Genomic DNA, 12,474 nt, shown 5'->3' on the forward strand with positions numbered 1-12,474 from the left:
GCCCCGCAGGAGGACGTCACCCAGGCGTGACCCAGCAGCGGCCTGCCACACCGCCGCGCTTCCTCTGGCGGTCGCACGTCTGTCCGTGCCACCGTCACCCTGCACGGGGACGTTTTGGTGAGCTGGGGGCAGCTCCAGCCACGGAGCTCCGTGCCCAGGAGGGAACGCCAAGCTGTAGGTCAGCCCGCGTCTGCTCAGCCCAGCCCTGGGGGCTCCGTGCGCTCCGAGCGCCCGCAGCAACGTGGGATGGCTGTGCTCTGGGCTGTGCTCCGTGTTACGCTGCTGTCACGAGGGGCAGCACTGAGGAGGACAGAGAAGCACCAAACTGCCTCTGCTGTCCCTCGGCTGTGACCCACGGGCACGGCATGCCGGTGTCTGACTGCTGAAGGGGCCCTGACAGAGCTCAAGAGGGACTGAAGGAAGGTTTGAAACTGAACCAGGCTCTTTGGAAAGGTCCTTGCAAGGGGCCGAGGCAGCAGCGAGCTCCAGAGGGAGCTGAGCTGGCCCCGTGCGCCTCAAGGAGCTCCAGCGAGCGGTGCTCTCAGCACACACGGAGCTTCTGCCTTCTGCAAGCCCAACGCCAGGGGCTGCAGTCAGGACAGAAACCACCACCCCTCTTCCCTTCCACCTCCCTGTGTGGCCAAGCAGTATCCAGCAGCATCCCCAAGCCCTACCGAGAGCAGGGGGAACACAACCCTCCATGCACCACACCGAAATCCTTGGAGAGGAGCACGGAACGGGCAGGAAAACCAGCAGCCACGGCGCAGCGCGCCCACGCCTCCCGGGGTGCGGCAGGCTTTGGGGCAGGCACGCCGCGGCAGCCCTTACCGAGGACAGTGAAGCAGCGAAGAACCTCGGTGTGGTTTTTAACGGTCAGGGGGACAGACGGATCGGCAGGAGCACAGATCTGTGGGAGAAACAGCCGTGTCACGGACGTCACGTGGAGCGAGGGCAGGCTGCAGACCCAGCCCTGGAAAGCAGACCCGCGCTGGGCACTGGCACCGCCGGCGTTTGGGATGAGCAGAGGTGGCTGCGAGAACATCCCACGGCACGGGAGCACAGAGCAGAGCTTTCTGCATGCTGAGCACCAGCTTGAGTGCGCTCAGAGTGGGTCGAGCCCCCCCGGAGGTACTTGAGAACTTGATGTCCTCTGCTATTTAAAGGTGTCCCGCTGCCCAGCTGGCCGCCGCCTCTGAAGCTTCGGAACGAGCCAACCTGTCTGGGTGCTATTAAAATAACGCAGGCACCTAATTCTAACGTTGCAGTGAGGACAGCACACATCTGCTTGCTCCAGTCTGCCAAAAGGACGCTTCAGTCTGCAGCTGAGCCAGAGCTGCTTTGCTAAGGCCAGCCACGTCCCGAAGCCCAGAGCCCCCCTGCAGCCTCCTCCATGCCAGCTACCGAGGAGCAGCTCCTCCAAACGGCACCGGTACCGCGCTGGTGGCTCTGCATCACTCTGCCCACACGCACATTTAAGGGGCAGCCTCTCCCTGCTGGACACTTCCACAATTCAAAGCCCGTTAAGCATTAAAAACACGGGCTCAGCTTTGTTTCAAGCCCTGAAGCGTGATTCTAAGAGCCCGGTGATACGACAGACCTCACGTCCCTGCAGCAGCAGGGCAGCAGAGGAGCCCGGGCTCGGCAGCCCGAGAAGAGGTCCCCGCGTGCTGCCCCACAGCCAGCCAGCGCCCGGTTTGTTCACCCAGAGCGAGCTGTTTGAAAGGTCAGCTGGTCCCGAGATATTTGTTCTCCCTCTCCTGCGTGACCGCGCAGCCAGAGCTGAACCTCAGAGAGAAGCCGGCTGCTCATGTGACACCAACGCGGCGAACGCCCCGGCTCGCAGGCTGCCAGCAACGCCGGCTCCTGCTCGGGGGAGAGGCAGAGGCAGGCGGGAGCAGGACCAGGGCCGGGTGAGCCGCGCGCCTCACGCCCCGCGCCCGAGCACAGGGCCAGCACTGCCCCGCTCCAGGGGCTTCCCGTCCCACCCACCGCCCCCAGGGAACCCCTACCTGGGGGTGCAGGGTGCCCAGCAGCGCGTCCAGCTGCACGTCCAGGCTGCGGCTGCCGATGTTGACGGAAGCTTCCAGGATCTGGCAGAGGCTCTGCGCAGCGAGAAACCACGCTGCAGTCAGCGTCGGGAAAGGGCTCGCACCCCAGAGGAGGACAGCAGGAGGTGGGGATCCATGAGCCGTGCCAGCACGTGCCAGCCCAAGGGCAGGGAGCGGTGCCGAGGGCGGCAATCCCCAGCCCGCTGCGGTGGGCAGCACAAGGCATCTCCCCCAGGGCACGGTGCGGGAGCCCCCCCAGGGGCTGCCCCTACGCTGGTGCTGCTGCAGGGGACCAGGGAGATGCGCACCAGCCCCAGGCTGCGAGCCACAGCTCCGTGTGTGCGTGCAGGGGAGAGCCAAGCGGTGCCAGGAGCTGGCAGCAGGGGTGGGTGCAGCCCACTCCGTCCCCTGGGTGGCCGGGGACGGCCCCACGACGCCTGGGCTCGGTAGCAGGACAGATGGCGACGCAGGGAGCAGGAATCGAGCACAGAGAGAGGCAGATGCAGCCCAGCATCAGTGAGACAAGGGCTCAGGCCGTTCTGCTGCTGCCTGCCCTTGTGACAGGCTCTCTGGGACAGGCAGAGCCCCTGCTCAGCACCTCCCGCATTCACCGAGAGCTGGCCACGCTGCCCGACGGCACGGCCCGCTGCCAGCGCCCCTGAGCCACGAGAACAGGGTCAGGGACGGGGCCTCGGCCAGCAGCACCGGTGCTCCAGGCTGCTCACCTTGGATATGTAGAAGGCCTCTGCGTGCTTCTTGTAGAGGGCGAGGATGCCCGGGATGAGCTTAGGGAGCTGCTCCTCCAGCTTCTCACTGGGCATCAGGTAACTCATGGGCCCCACGGCCTCCACCACTGCCAGTCTCAGCTGCAGGGGGAGAACAAGCACTGATCAGCGTGGCCTGAATCCCCAACAGCCAGGCTGCCGCAGCGCGGCCCCACTGCTCCGGGGGACAGCAGATGAGCAAAGCGGGGTCCCGCTGTGCCCTCCCCGCCCCACGGCCGCACCTTGGCCTCCCGGTGCTGCAGCCAGCTGTTGAAGAGCACTTCGTACGCGCTGAAGATCTCGTTTGAGAAGGTGTCCTTCCTGACCGTGGGGTCCGGGGCCTTGTCCAAGTTCGCCAAGTACTCCTGGATGCTTTCACTGAAGTGCTGCAGGGCTACAAGGCAGCTCGTGTTTAGGTTTTCCACGCGCACAAGGCGGTGTTTGTTTTAGCCCCTGCGGAAGGCAGATGGCCGAGTGCTGTCGGACTGGGCAGCCTCTCAAGGGGTAGCATATGCACCAGGACTCCCTCCGACAGCCCGCAGGCTTTCCGAGAGGTGCCCTGGCTACGAGGGATGCTGGCCAGCAGCCACAGGCGGCTTTCTGCTCCCTGGCCAGGGCTGATGCCGCCCCTGCCGGGGGTCAGCTCCCTCTAACCGTGGGAGCCGGGACGTGCCGCGCGGGCTGTTCCTGCGTGCCTGTCAGCGAGCAGCCCGAGGCAGGCCAGCGTGCCTTGCTCGACTCGTCCCTCCAGCCCCCGGTGCGTGTGAGCACAGGTTGTTTTCCTCCTTGCTGAGCCAGCAGCAGTCAGAGCGTGTCTGTGCCAAGGCACGCCTCCTGCCTCCAGCCAGGCTGGGCTGGATAGAGCCCGCTGACCGAAGGGGACGCCTGCTTCCATCTCCCCCCAGGGGAAGCCACCGCTGTTTGAGATACCCCCAGCTTTACAGGGCTCCCCGAGCAGCCGCGGGATCACCGGGAGCAGGTCTCAGCTGGCAGCACCGAGGGCTGGAAACACCCTGAGCGAGTTTTACTCTGGGAATTATCCCGCAGCCGAGCGCTGGGTGCTTTGGAGGAGAAGGATCAGGCCCAGGCTGGAGGCACCTCAGGAGCTCCTCTGGCCCAACCCTGCCCGGCAGGGCCCCCACAGCAAGCTGCCCACGGCCACGTCCCGGAGCTCCTTGTCCCCTCTCCTGCTGGAGGACGGCTCCTGCAGGGGGTCCCCAGCTCTGCGCTGGGGCAGCTCTTCCCAAGGGCCGAGGAGCTGCTGCCCCTTGGGACGCCCGCGGGACCGAGCCTCCCCCGGACACGGCCTCACCTCCTGCATCTGCTGGCCGCGCACCAGCCGGGCGAGGAAGCGGCCTCGTGACTCGTAGCCTCGAGGTCTGCCGTGGCGAGATTACGACAGGGCGGTGGGCTGAAGGGAGCAGGCAGCTGGCCGCGAGTCCCAGCGGGACCGGACAGAGCAGCGCAGAGCCCTCGGTGCAGGAACAGCCGCTCACAGCCCGACCCACACCCCCACGGACGCGGGAGGCCGGTGCGCAGCCGAGCGCTGTGCCCGCGGGATGGCAGCGGCCACACCAGGACACAGGGGTCAGCGCAGCCCCCGGGGGCGCTGGGTGACTCGCGGGCACACCACGAGCACCGATCACACGCTCAGCGTGCCCACGCCAGTGCTCCCAGAGGAGGAACGGGATCCCACAGGAGGAAGAGGAGAAGAGGAGGCTCCCGAGACCAGAACCAGGCTCCTGCCCACGCCGAGGCCGAGCACCATGCTCACAGGGCAGGGGGGCAGGGGGCAGCCCCCCGCCCCCTCCTCGCCGATGTTTTCTCGGCCGGAGGCGCTGAGTCACGCCGCGACCTCGCATCGCGGCCACAGCGCTTCCGCCTGCAGCCTTCCCACCCTCGCAACGAACGCTCCGGGCAGCAAACCTGCCTGCTGCAAGGGGCCGGCACCTCTCCGGCCTTAGCGGGGGCCAGAAGCCCCCCGCAGCCTCCCCGCGGGCCAGGAGGATGAGGAGGGCTGGGGGACACCCCGTGGTGCAGGGACCGGCGGCAGAAGGGTCTGACGCTGCCTGCAGGACACGGGGGTCGGGCTGCCCCTCGGGCGGAGGCTCCGAATTCCCACCCATCCTCACCTGGGAAGGGACCAGGCACATCCCTGCTCGCCTCCATCACACCCAGCACCTTTCTGGAGCAGGGAAAGGAATCTAGCCCCCCCGTCCAGACCCCATTTACACCCAGTCTCTTTGCTGGTATCAAAACACCCTCGTTTTGGTTAAGCTCTCCTAAAGCACCTACAAGACATTTGTCAGGACAAAAGCACATATTTCTAGCCAAAACTATCACCTGGGAGTCCTCCCCAAGCCCAGCCCAGGTGCCGACTCCTGCAGCACGGCACTGCAAGGATCATGTCCCTGCACCCACCCCTCCGCCCCTGCAATCATCCCAAATGAAGCTCCAGACCTGTCCTTCGGCCTGGTGCACCCCTGGCCCCATCCCTCCGTGGTGTTTTGGAGAATTTGGGTGTTCTGGGAGACCAGCCGAGGGGTTCGAGCGCTTCCCAAGGGCGCACAAAGCCATCAGGCCAGGGGGCGGCCGCGACGAGGCTGCTGCAGGAGGACGCCCACACGTCTCTGAGATACCTCCGGGCTGGGACCCCGGCACCCCCGGGCAGCCCGTCCCAGGGCTCGGCCACCCCGCGAAGGAATTCCTCCTGGGTCCGACCCAACCCTCCCCCGGCACAACTCGAGGCCGCTGCCTCGTGTCCTGTCGCTGGTCACCTGCGAGAAGAGACCGGCACCTCCTCGCTGCAGCCTCCTTTTAGGCAATTGTGGAGAGCGATGAGGTCTCCCCTCAGCCTCCTCCAGACCAAACAGCCCCAGGCCCCTCAGCCGCTCCTCACCTCTTGTTTTCCAGTCCCCTCACCAGCTTCGTTGCCCTTTTCTGCACACCCTTGAGCAACTCAGTGTCCTTAAAGTACTGAGGGGGCCCAAAGCCAAACACAGTACTCGAGGTGCCGTCTCACCAGAGCTGAGTACAGAGGGCCGTCACTTCTCTCGTCCTGCTGGCCATACTAGTTGTGATGCAGGCCAGGATGGCATTGGCCTTCTTGGCCACCTGCGCACACTGCCAGCTCCCATTCAGCCGCCTGTCGAACAGGCCCCCAGGGCCTTTTCCAGACAGTTTTCCCCAGGCCTGTACCGCTGCATGGGGTTGTTCTGACCCAAGCGCAACTCACGGCATTAGCCTTGTTGAATGCCATACACGCAGATGCGGCCCATCAGTCTAGCTTGTCCAGATCCCTCTTCGGAGCCTTCTTATTCTCAAGCAAATCAACAATCCCACTCAACTTGGTGTCATCTGCCGACTTACTGAGGGTGCACTCGACCCTCTCACCAGTATCACTGACAAAGATATTAAACAAAACTTTGTTTAATTTGGCCCATTGCAGAGCCCTGGGGAACGCCACCGGTGACAGCCCGCTGAGCGGACTGAGCTCCATTCGCCTCGGCCCTTTGGCCACCACCCAGCCAGGTAAACCAGCAAAGGGGACGTCTGTCTGAGCCAGGAGCAGCCCCCTTCTCCAGGAGAACGCTGTGGGAAACCATCAAATGCCTTGCTAAATCCAAGAAGACAACACGCACCCCAGCCTGAGCACCCGCAGCACGGTGTCCGCAGGGCCGGGCTCCGGCCGAGCAGCTCCCGCACCCCAGCAGCCGCCCTGAACCACGCGGGTACACACGGAGCAGTCACAGAGGTGGCCCAGCCTCGACTCAGGCCTCCTGAGCACACAGGAACAGTTTGGGAGTCGCATTTCTTGCCTGGATCTAAACAAAGCCAAACGAGAGCTCTGAAGGTCGAAGTGCTACGGCCTTCACGTAGGTGTGCGCCAGCGGCAGGCCCGCAGCCGGTCCCAGTGACGGCCCCAGGCAGACTTCACCATGCGCAGCCCAGCCATACGTCCCTCCCCGCAGCTCCCAGCACTGCCCGGGAGGCTCCCAGCCCCGCATTTACCCTGTGACACCCAGAACCACATCAGCATTCCCAGGCCGGGACACGGGTATCAGCGAGATAAGCGCTCCTGCACCAGCAGCGCGCTCCTGCCCCTCCCACAGCACCCGTGGGAGCCCTTGAACCAGCAGCACTCCTCCAGGCCACCTTTTATTTTTGCCTGGCCGTGGAAAGAAAACTGCGAGTCCCCAGGATCATCCCCCGTTGCCATTATAAGGCTGCAATTTCACTAATTTCATGCCTGGTTTCCTGCAACCGAGCTGCCGGGGGCCACGCACCGCCCTGCCCCGGGGACGGCTCAGACACAAGCGACTCAACCAGGAGCCTCCTGCGAGGCCCCAGCAGCTCCAGGCGAAGGTGGACCAGCTCTCCGAGGAACCAAGGGACAACCAAAGGGGCTGTTTATCGGCCGCGGATGTGCTGGTGCCTCTGGGTCACGTCCTGCCGCACGAGCGGCGGCCTTCGACAAGCCCAGGGCTGGAGGAGGACTCCAGGAGAGGAGCCCGTGACCTCCTCCCAGCCCACCAGGGAGCATCCCATCCTGAAGCTGCTTAGGAGAACTACAGGAGTGACTTGAGCGGGAGCTGGCCGGGCACATTGCGGCATCCTCACACGTCCTGCCAGGGCTAACGCTCACACTGCTGCAGGTTGCCGGGGCTGTGGTTCTGATAAAGGAGCAGCCTGGTCTGTAACCAGGCCTCGAGCAGCACGCCCCTCCTTCCTTCCCATCCCACGGGCTGCCTCAATCCGCACTGGGCTCTGGAGTACCCACGTGCTCCTTGCTAGAGGAGGCAGCAAAGGGCACCTCTGCTCGCCGTGCACTGAAGTGGGAACGATGGGGAGCAGCGAGAAGGTGGAGAAGTTTTGCTGGACCCCAGTGACCTGGAGCTGACGGCTCCCCATCACCCCCAGAGCTGGCCAGAGCCCTGCTCCAGCACATTCCGGAACAGCCCACCCCGCCCAGCTCCCCGGCCCCTGGCCACACTCCTTCCTTTCCCAGTGAAGGCAAAAAGTCTCCCCTAACACACCTAAAACCACTGCAGTCTCAGAATACGCAGGAAGAGCTTACCGTAGCAGAAGACCGACTTCATGTGGTCCTGTTTTGCCATCCCCAGCATCGGCAGCATCGTCCCGAGGATGGAGTTGAGGAAAGGCACCATCCCAAACACTGCGGGAAGGAGGAAGGAGCCTTGCAGCAACCACGGCGCCTTGCAGGTACCAGAGCGGCAGCAGGGCACAGACCGAGCGAGGCTCACAGGCACCGGGGAAGCGCCGCTGGCCGCAGCCGCCCCTCGCTGCCGGCCACAGGCAGCCGCGCTGCGCCCCACAGGATGCCGACAGCCCTGGTGGGAGCTGGCCCTACAAACCCCTCAAGTTCCCAGCCTCTCCTAGCAGAAGTCAGGGGGGTGCACGCCAAGCCCTGCTTGCTGCTGGCTTCTGAATAGTCAGTGAATCTTTCTGCAGCCAGTGAAAAGAAGTTCCATTCAAGAAATGTTGGTTTTAAACCCGGTCTTTAAAGGACGGATGGAGACAAGAGCCCAGCCTGGGAGATCAGGCAAGCAGAAGCATCCTCTGGGACAGGATTTCTGTGAGGAGGAGGGACGTAGCCCCCATTCCCCCTGCTTTTGAGCAGCTGCTGTTTTAAAGAGATTGGGCTGAGCTGTGAAGCCAAGCTGCGCTGGGTTCGCACGTTCACTGTGCTCCTTCCAGGGCTGGCCTCCTCCGCTCTGGGTGCTGCCAGGAACGTGCCGGGCACCCTGCTGCCAGCTCGGCACTGGGGGGTCCCAGCAGCACCCAGGAAAAGCAGCCAAGACAGCGCAGGGCTTCCCCAACCTCCCCCCACCAGCAGCTCCCTAAGGCACTGCCGTTCCTCCTCTCACGCCCCACGTCTTCAGAAGAGAAGAGGAATAAAGGACGCAGCAAGCAACCCATTTGCACCGACAGCACTCCTTTCCACACCGGTACTTGCTGATTTTCAGCGCATTTCATCACCAAGTTACTTTACGAAGCAGACAAAGTGATGCGGATAAACAAGTGAGAAGTTTGCTTTGCTTCCAAGCACGCTGGCTTGCTCAGCACGCCCAGCACCACCCCACGGAGCTGTTTGGGACCCGGCGTGGGTCACCGAGCCCAAAGCACACAATGCCCGCCATGCCTCCCAACGCCGACCCGCAGCTGCACGCGCAGCAGGCGGGCGCTCAGCTCACCGTTCGACACCGAGAGGTTCGCAAAGGTCTGCACGATGAAGTAGTGCGGCAGGATGCCCGGCTGGAACTTGGTGAGCACCTCCTCCATCACCTTGTTGATGAAGCGCTGCCCGACCGCAACCAGCACGCTGCTGGCCGCCTGCTGCCACTCCCGGATCACCTCCTGCGGGCAGGACGCAGGCACGGCGCGTCAGGCAACGGAGCCTCCCCCCGAACGGGGCTTCTGCTTCACGGAAACCACGCTTCGTGCCCACCCCAAGCGCTGCGGGGAGCCCCAGGAGAGGTTCAGGACTCGGATGCGATCTTTCCCCACCAACCTGCAGCCCCCCGAGGCGCTGCCTCCTTTCTGCTCCAACCCCCGCCTGCCATCCAGGTGCTTCTCAGCACCCAAGTTTTATCCGGCTGTTATGTGCATAGCGCTAGGAAAAAACCTGTCAGCCCAAGCTTCCCACCTCTCCCCAAAGAGAGGAACGTAGACCATTCCCTGCTGCCTGTAGACCCTTCCCTTCTCCCCCTGGAGAGAAGGGGCCCGGCCAAGCGCGACGGCCGGAGGAGCCGCGGCCCTCGCGCCGTACCTTCGACTTGGTCATTTCATTAGACGCCAGGAAGATGACCACCTTCGCCGTGCTTTTGTCCAAGCTGGCAATGTTGTTCTTCACCACGGTTTCCATCGCCTTCAGGATGATGACGCGGTGAGGATAGGCCAGCTGCGAGGCACCAAGCGGCCGGTCAGCCCAGCACAGGCACCGCGGCTGCCCGGGGCGAGCCAAGTGCTGCGTGCCCCAGTGCTGCGCCTCTCGCGCCCGGCAAGGGACTGACAAGTATTTTCCCAGCCAGCTTCTCTCCATTTCTCGTCCACAACTGTGTGTTACCGCTGTTTCTTCACCTGCGCCACCCCAGCACCTTGCACCAGAGGCTGCAGCCACGTGGTCCACCACTACCCGAGCCCAGATCCCCCCAGGTATCTCACCCCGCGCGGGCAGGGCCAACACCCCCAGCCCCCAGGACGCACCTTGTCATGCTGCCGCAGGTACTCGTCGCAGGAGTGGAGGATCTCCTCCGGCTCAGACTCCCCCAGGTAGCACAAAGCGTTGTAGATCTGCTCCTGGACCAGCGGGTCCTTATCTGTCGTGGCATCCATCAATGTCGTGGCAAGCCCTGAGCAAGACAGGCAAGCTGCAAAGTTTGGGCCTTCTCTGAACATTGGAAGCAGCAAAAGAAGAGCTGCAGCCCTGTGCGTTGTCTTCCATCCTCCCATTAGCTTCCCATTTAGCACCCTCCCACAGCTAAACTGAGCTTCACCAGACCTTTCGCTTCTCACCCCGCGAGCAAAACTCTCCCTTGTGGGCTCTCCACCCAAGACAACCCACCTTTAACGGGAAGCTTCCCCACACGACCTTCCCCTACACCCTGGGGGCTCCTTCACTCTCATCTCCCACGCCAGGCACTAAACAAGAACCAAGATTTTACTGCAGACCCTGCAGACACTGCTGTGCCGCAGCAGCCTCCAAGCAAGGTGAACTTGGCGGTAAGGTTTCTTGCTGGAGCGGGGAGGAGGAGGGATTTATCACACCGGAGGTTTCAGAACAAGGCTGGACAGCACCAGGCGCAGGCTCGGCATCGGCGCTGCCTGGGTGCAGCGAGCGCCTTGGGCTGACCCCAGGCAGGACCCACAACGGGCACGGGGACTGAATGCCACCGCCAGCGAGGCCCTGCGAGGATGATCTGCTGCACCAGTGAGGAAGCGCTAACGCCCAGAGCCCTCCCAGATACTCTCACCCCGATCACAGCCGCCAGGGAACAGGAGCGCAGACGAAGGCGGCCAGAGCTGCTCAGGGAACTACTGGGCAAGGAAATTGGTCCTGGCCCCAGAGCGTCGCGTGGCTCCCGTGCAGGATGCCCTCGGTGACACGCGGGGCAGCCCGAGGCCTCGGCGTCCCCATGCAGAGCGCTGCCCCAAAGGCCAGTCTGGCACCGGGCGGAGGGAAAACCCCCGACCCGGCGGCCCTACTGACGGCGGCTTTGCATCGCTTTGCGACTACAGACCGGGGCTGCTCATTAGCACACACCAGGCAGAGACTGTGCTCCAAGAGGCTAATTGTTATTATAGAGCAGGGCATTTCTCATTAGAGCCATTGCCATAATAAGGCTAATTAGTTTTAGAGCAGGCTGCCTACAAATGCTCCGCTTGGAGCCCGTCGCAGCCCAGGCAGGCCGTGGCTCTCACTGACGCCAGCCTTCTGCCGCCTCTGGACGGTGACGGCTGCGAGGAGAGGGGCGCGGACCCCTGCCCGCCCCGTGGCACCGGCTCACACTGCCCGATGGCCCCCTCGTGCGTGGGGCACCCGTGTCTGGAGCAGACGAGGGATCTCCCACCGGCAGGCACCCACGAGGCTGCCGGCCTGGCGGAGCTGCCGCTGCCGGGAAGCTCCGGGGGCTGCCACCAAGCGTGGCACCAGGAGGTCACCGCTGCCCCCGACACCGCGCCTGCCCTGGCACTGCCATCGGGGCTCCCAGGCCGGGAGGAGCTGCTCGTGCTCACGCTGCCTCGTGCTGTCACACAACCCCCTGCGATCACACCCAGCCCGTACCCCAGCCGTGCCCTAATCCAGGGGGAGGCACAAACCCCCCACGTCGGGGGAGGCAGCGCCTGCCCCCAGCCTCGCAGGGGCGTTAAAGCCGACGTGACCCGGTGCTGCTGCTGCTGCTGCTGCGGGTAATCCTGTTCCCAGTCCTTCCCCGTGGGTTAATTAAACCGGGAAATTCTTTATTGCATCAATAAAAGCGAGATTCATTTCAAAGCTGCCCGGGATTAATTTGGGAAACGCACGAGGCTTTACACCCGCTGGAACGTTTGAAGACTGCTCCAGCTCGTGCAGCTTCCAGCAGAGCCGAGGCCGAGAGCAGTTTCTAGGGCAGGGAATCGCCGTGCACAGAGCGGCTCCGTCCCGGCACCCGCGTCCTCCCGGCACCCGCGTCCCCGCGGGGCTCGGGCTGGGCCGGGGGCTCCGCCACGGGCAGCGGGGGCAGAGCCGGGCGCTGGGGGCTCAGCCTCCCGGTGAGGCTCCCCGAGGGCCCGGAGCAGGGGGGCTGGCACGGGGCGGCTGCCCAGGGTCGCTGCCTCGCCGTACTCACGCTTGATGCGGGACTCCATCATGCTGCGCGTCCTCAGCTCGCCCAGCGGCCGCAGGCAGCTCGCGGCTCCCTCCGTGTCCACGCCGGCTCCCCCCGCGGACCCTATGGTTACCGGCGGCCGCCCTCTCCGGCCCGGGGCGGGCCGCCCGCGGTCGGCAGCAGCCCGAGGGCCCGCGGGGCAGGCGGGGGGGCGGCCCCCGGCCCGGCCTCTGCTTCCGAAACGCGGCCGGGCGGCGCGGCCCCGTTGGCCATGGACCCGCCGCGTCCCGAGGGAGGCCGGGGCTCGGCTCCTCCGCGCCCTGCGAACGGGAG

General features: G+C 64.6%; 1 protein-coding gene across 15 annotated transcripts in view; it reads right to left on the minus strand.

Moving 5' to 3' along the window:
* MROH1 (maestro heat like repeat family member 1) overlaps positions 1 to 12,474 on the minus strand; it is a 49,090-nt gene that overhangs the window by 35,913 nt on the left and 703 nt on the right. For 8 of the 15 annotated variants that reach the window (XM_080582277.1, XM_080582283.1, XM_080582282.1 and 5 more), the window contains exons 1-9: positions 12,163 to 12,324; positions 10,040 to 10,203; positions 9,603 to 9,734; positions 9,028 to 9,190; positions 7,890 to 7,988; positions 3,055 to 3,206; positions 2,774 to 2,914; positions 2,010 to 2,102; positions 829 to 907 (exon numbers count right to left, since the gene is read on the minus strand). In XM_080582277.1, the coding sequence (XP_080438403.1) occupies positions 829 to 907; positions 2,010 to 2,102; positions 2,774 to 2,914; positions 3,055 to 3,206; positions 7,890 to 7,988; positions 9,028 to 9,190; positions 9,603 to 9,734; positions 10,040 to 10,203; positions 12,163 to 12,184 (1,045 nt within the window). In that variant the 5' untranslated portion in view covers positions 12,185 to 12,324. Of the gene's footprint in view, positions 1 to 828; positions 908 to 2,009; positions 2,103 to 2,773; positions 2,915 to 3,054; positions 3,207 to 7,889; positions 7,989 to 9,027; positions 9,191 to 9,602; positions 9,735 to 10,039; positions 10,204 to 12,162; positions 12,462 to 12,474 lie in introns of those variants that run through there. The other 7 variants (XM_080582288.1, XM_080582287.1, XM_080582281.1 and 4 more) reach the window with 4 other exon arrangements.

Source organism: Anser brachyrhynchus, assembly GCF_964034855.1.
Source record: "Anser brachyrhynchus genome assembly, chromosome: 2".
Lineage (NCBI taxonomy): Eukaryota > Metazoa > Chordata > Aves > Anseriformes > Anatidae > Anser > Anser brachyrhynchus.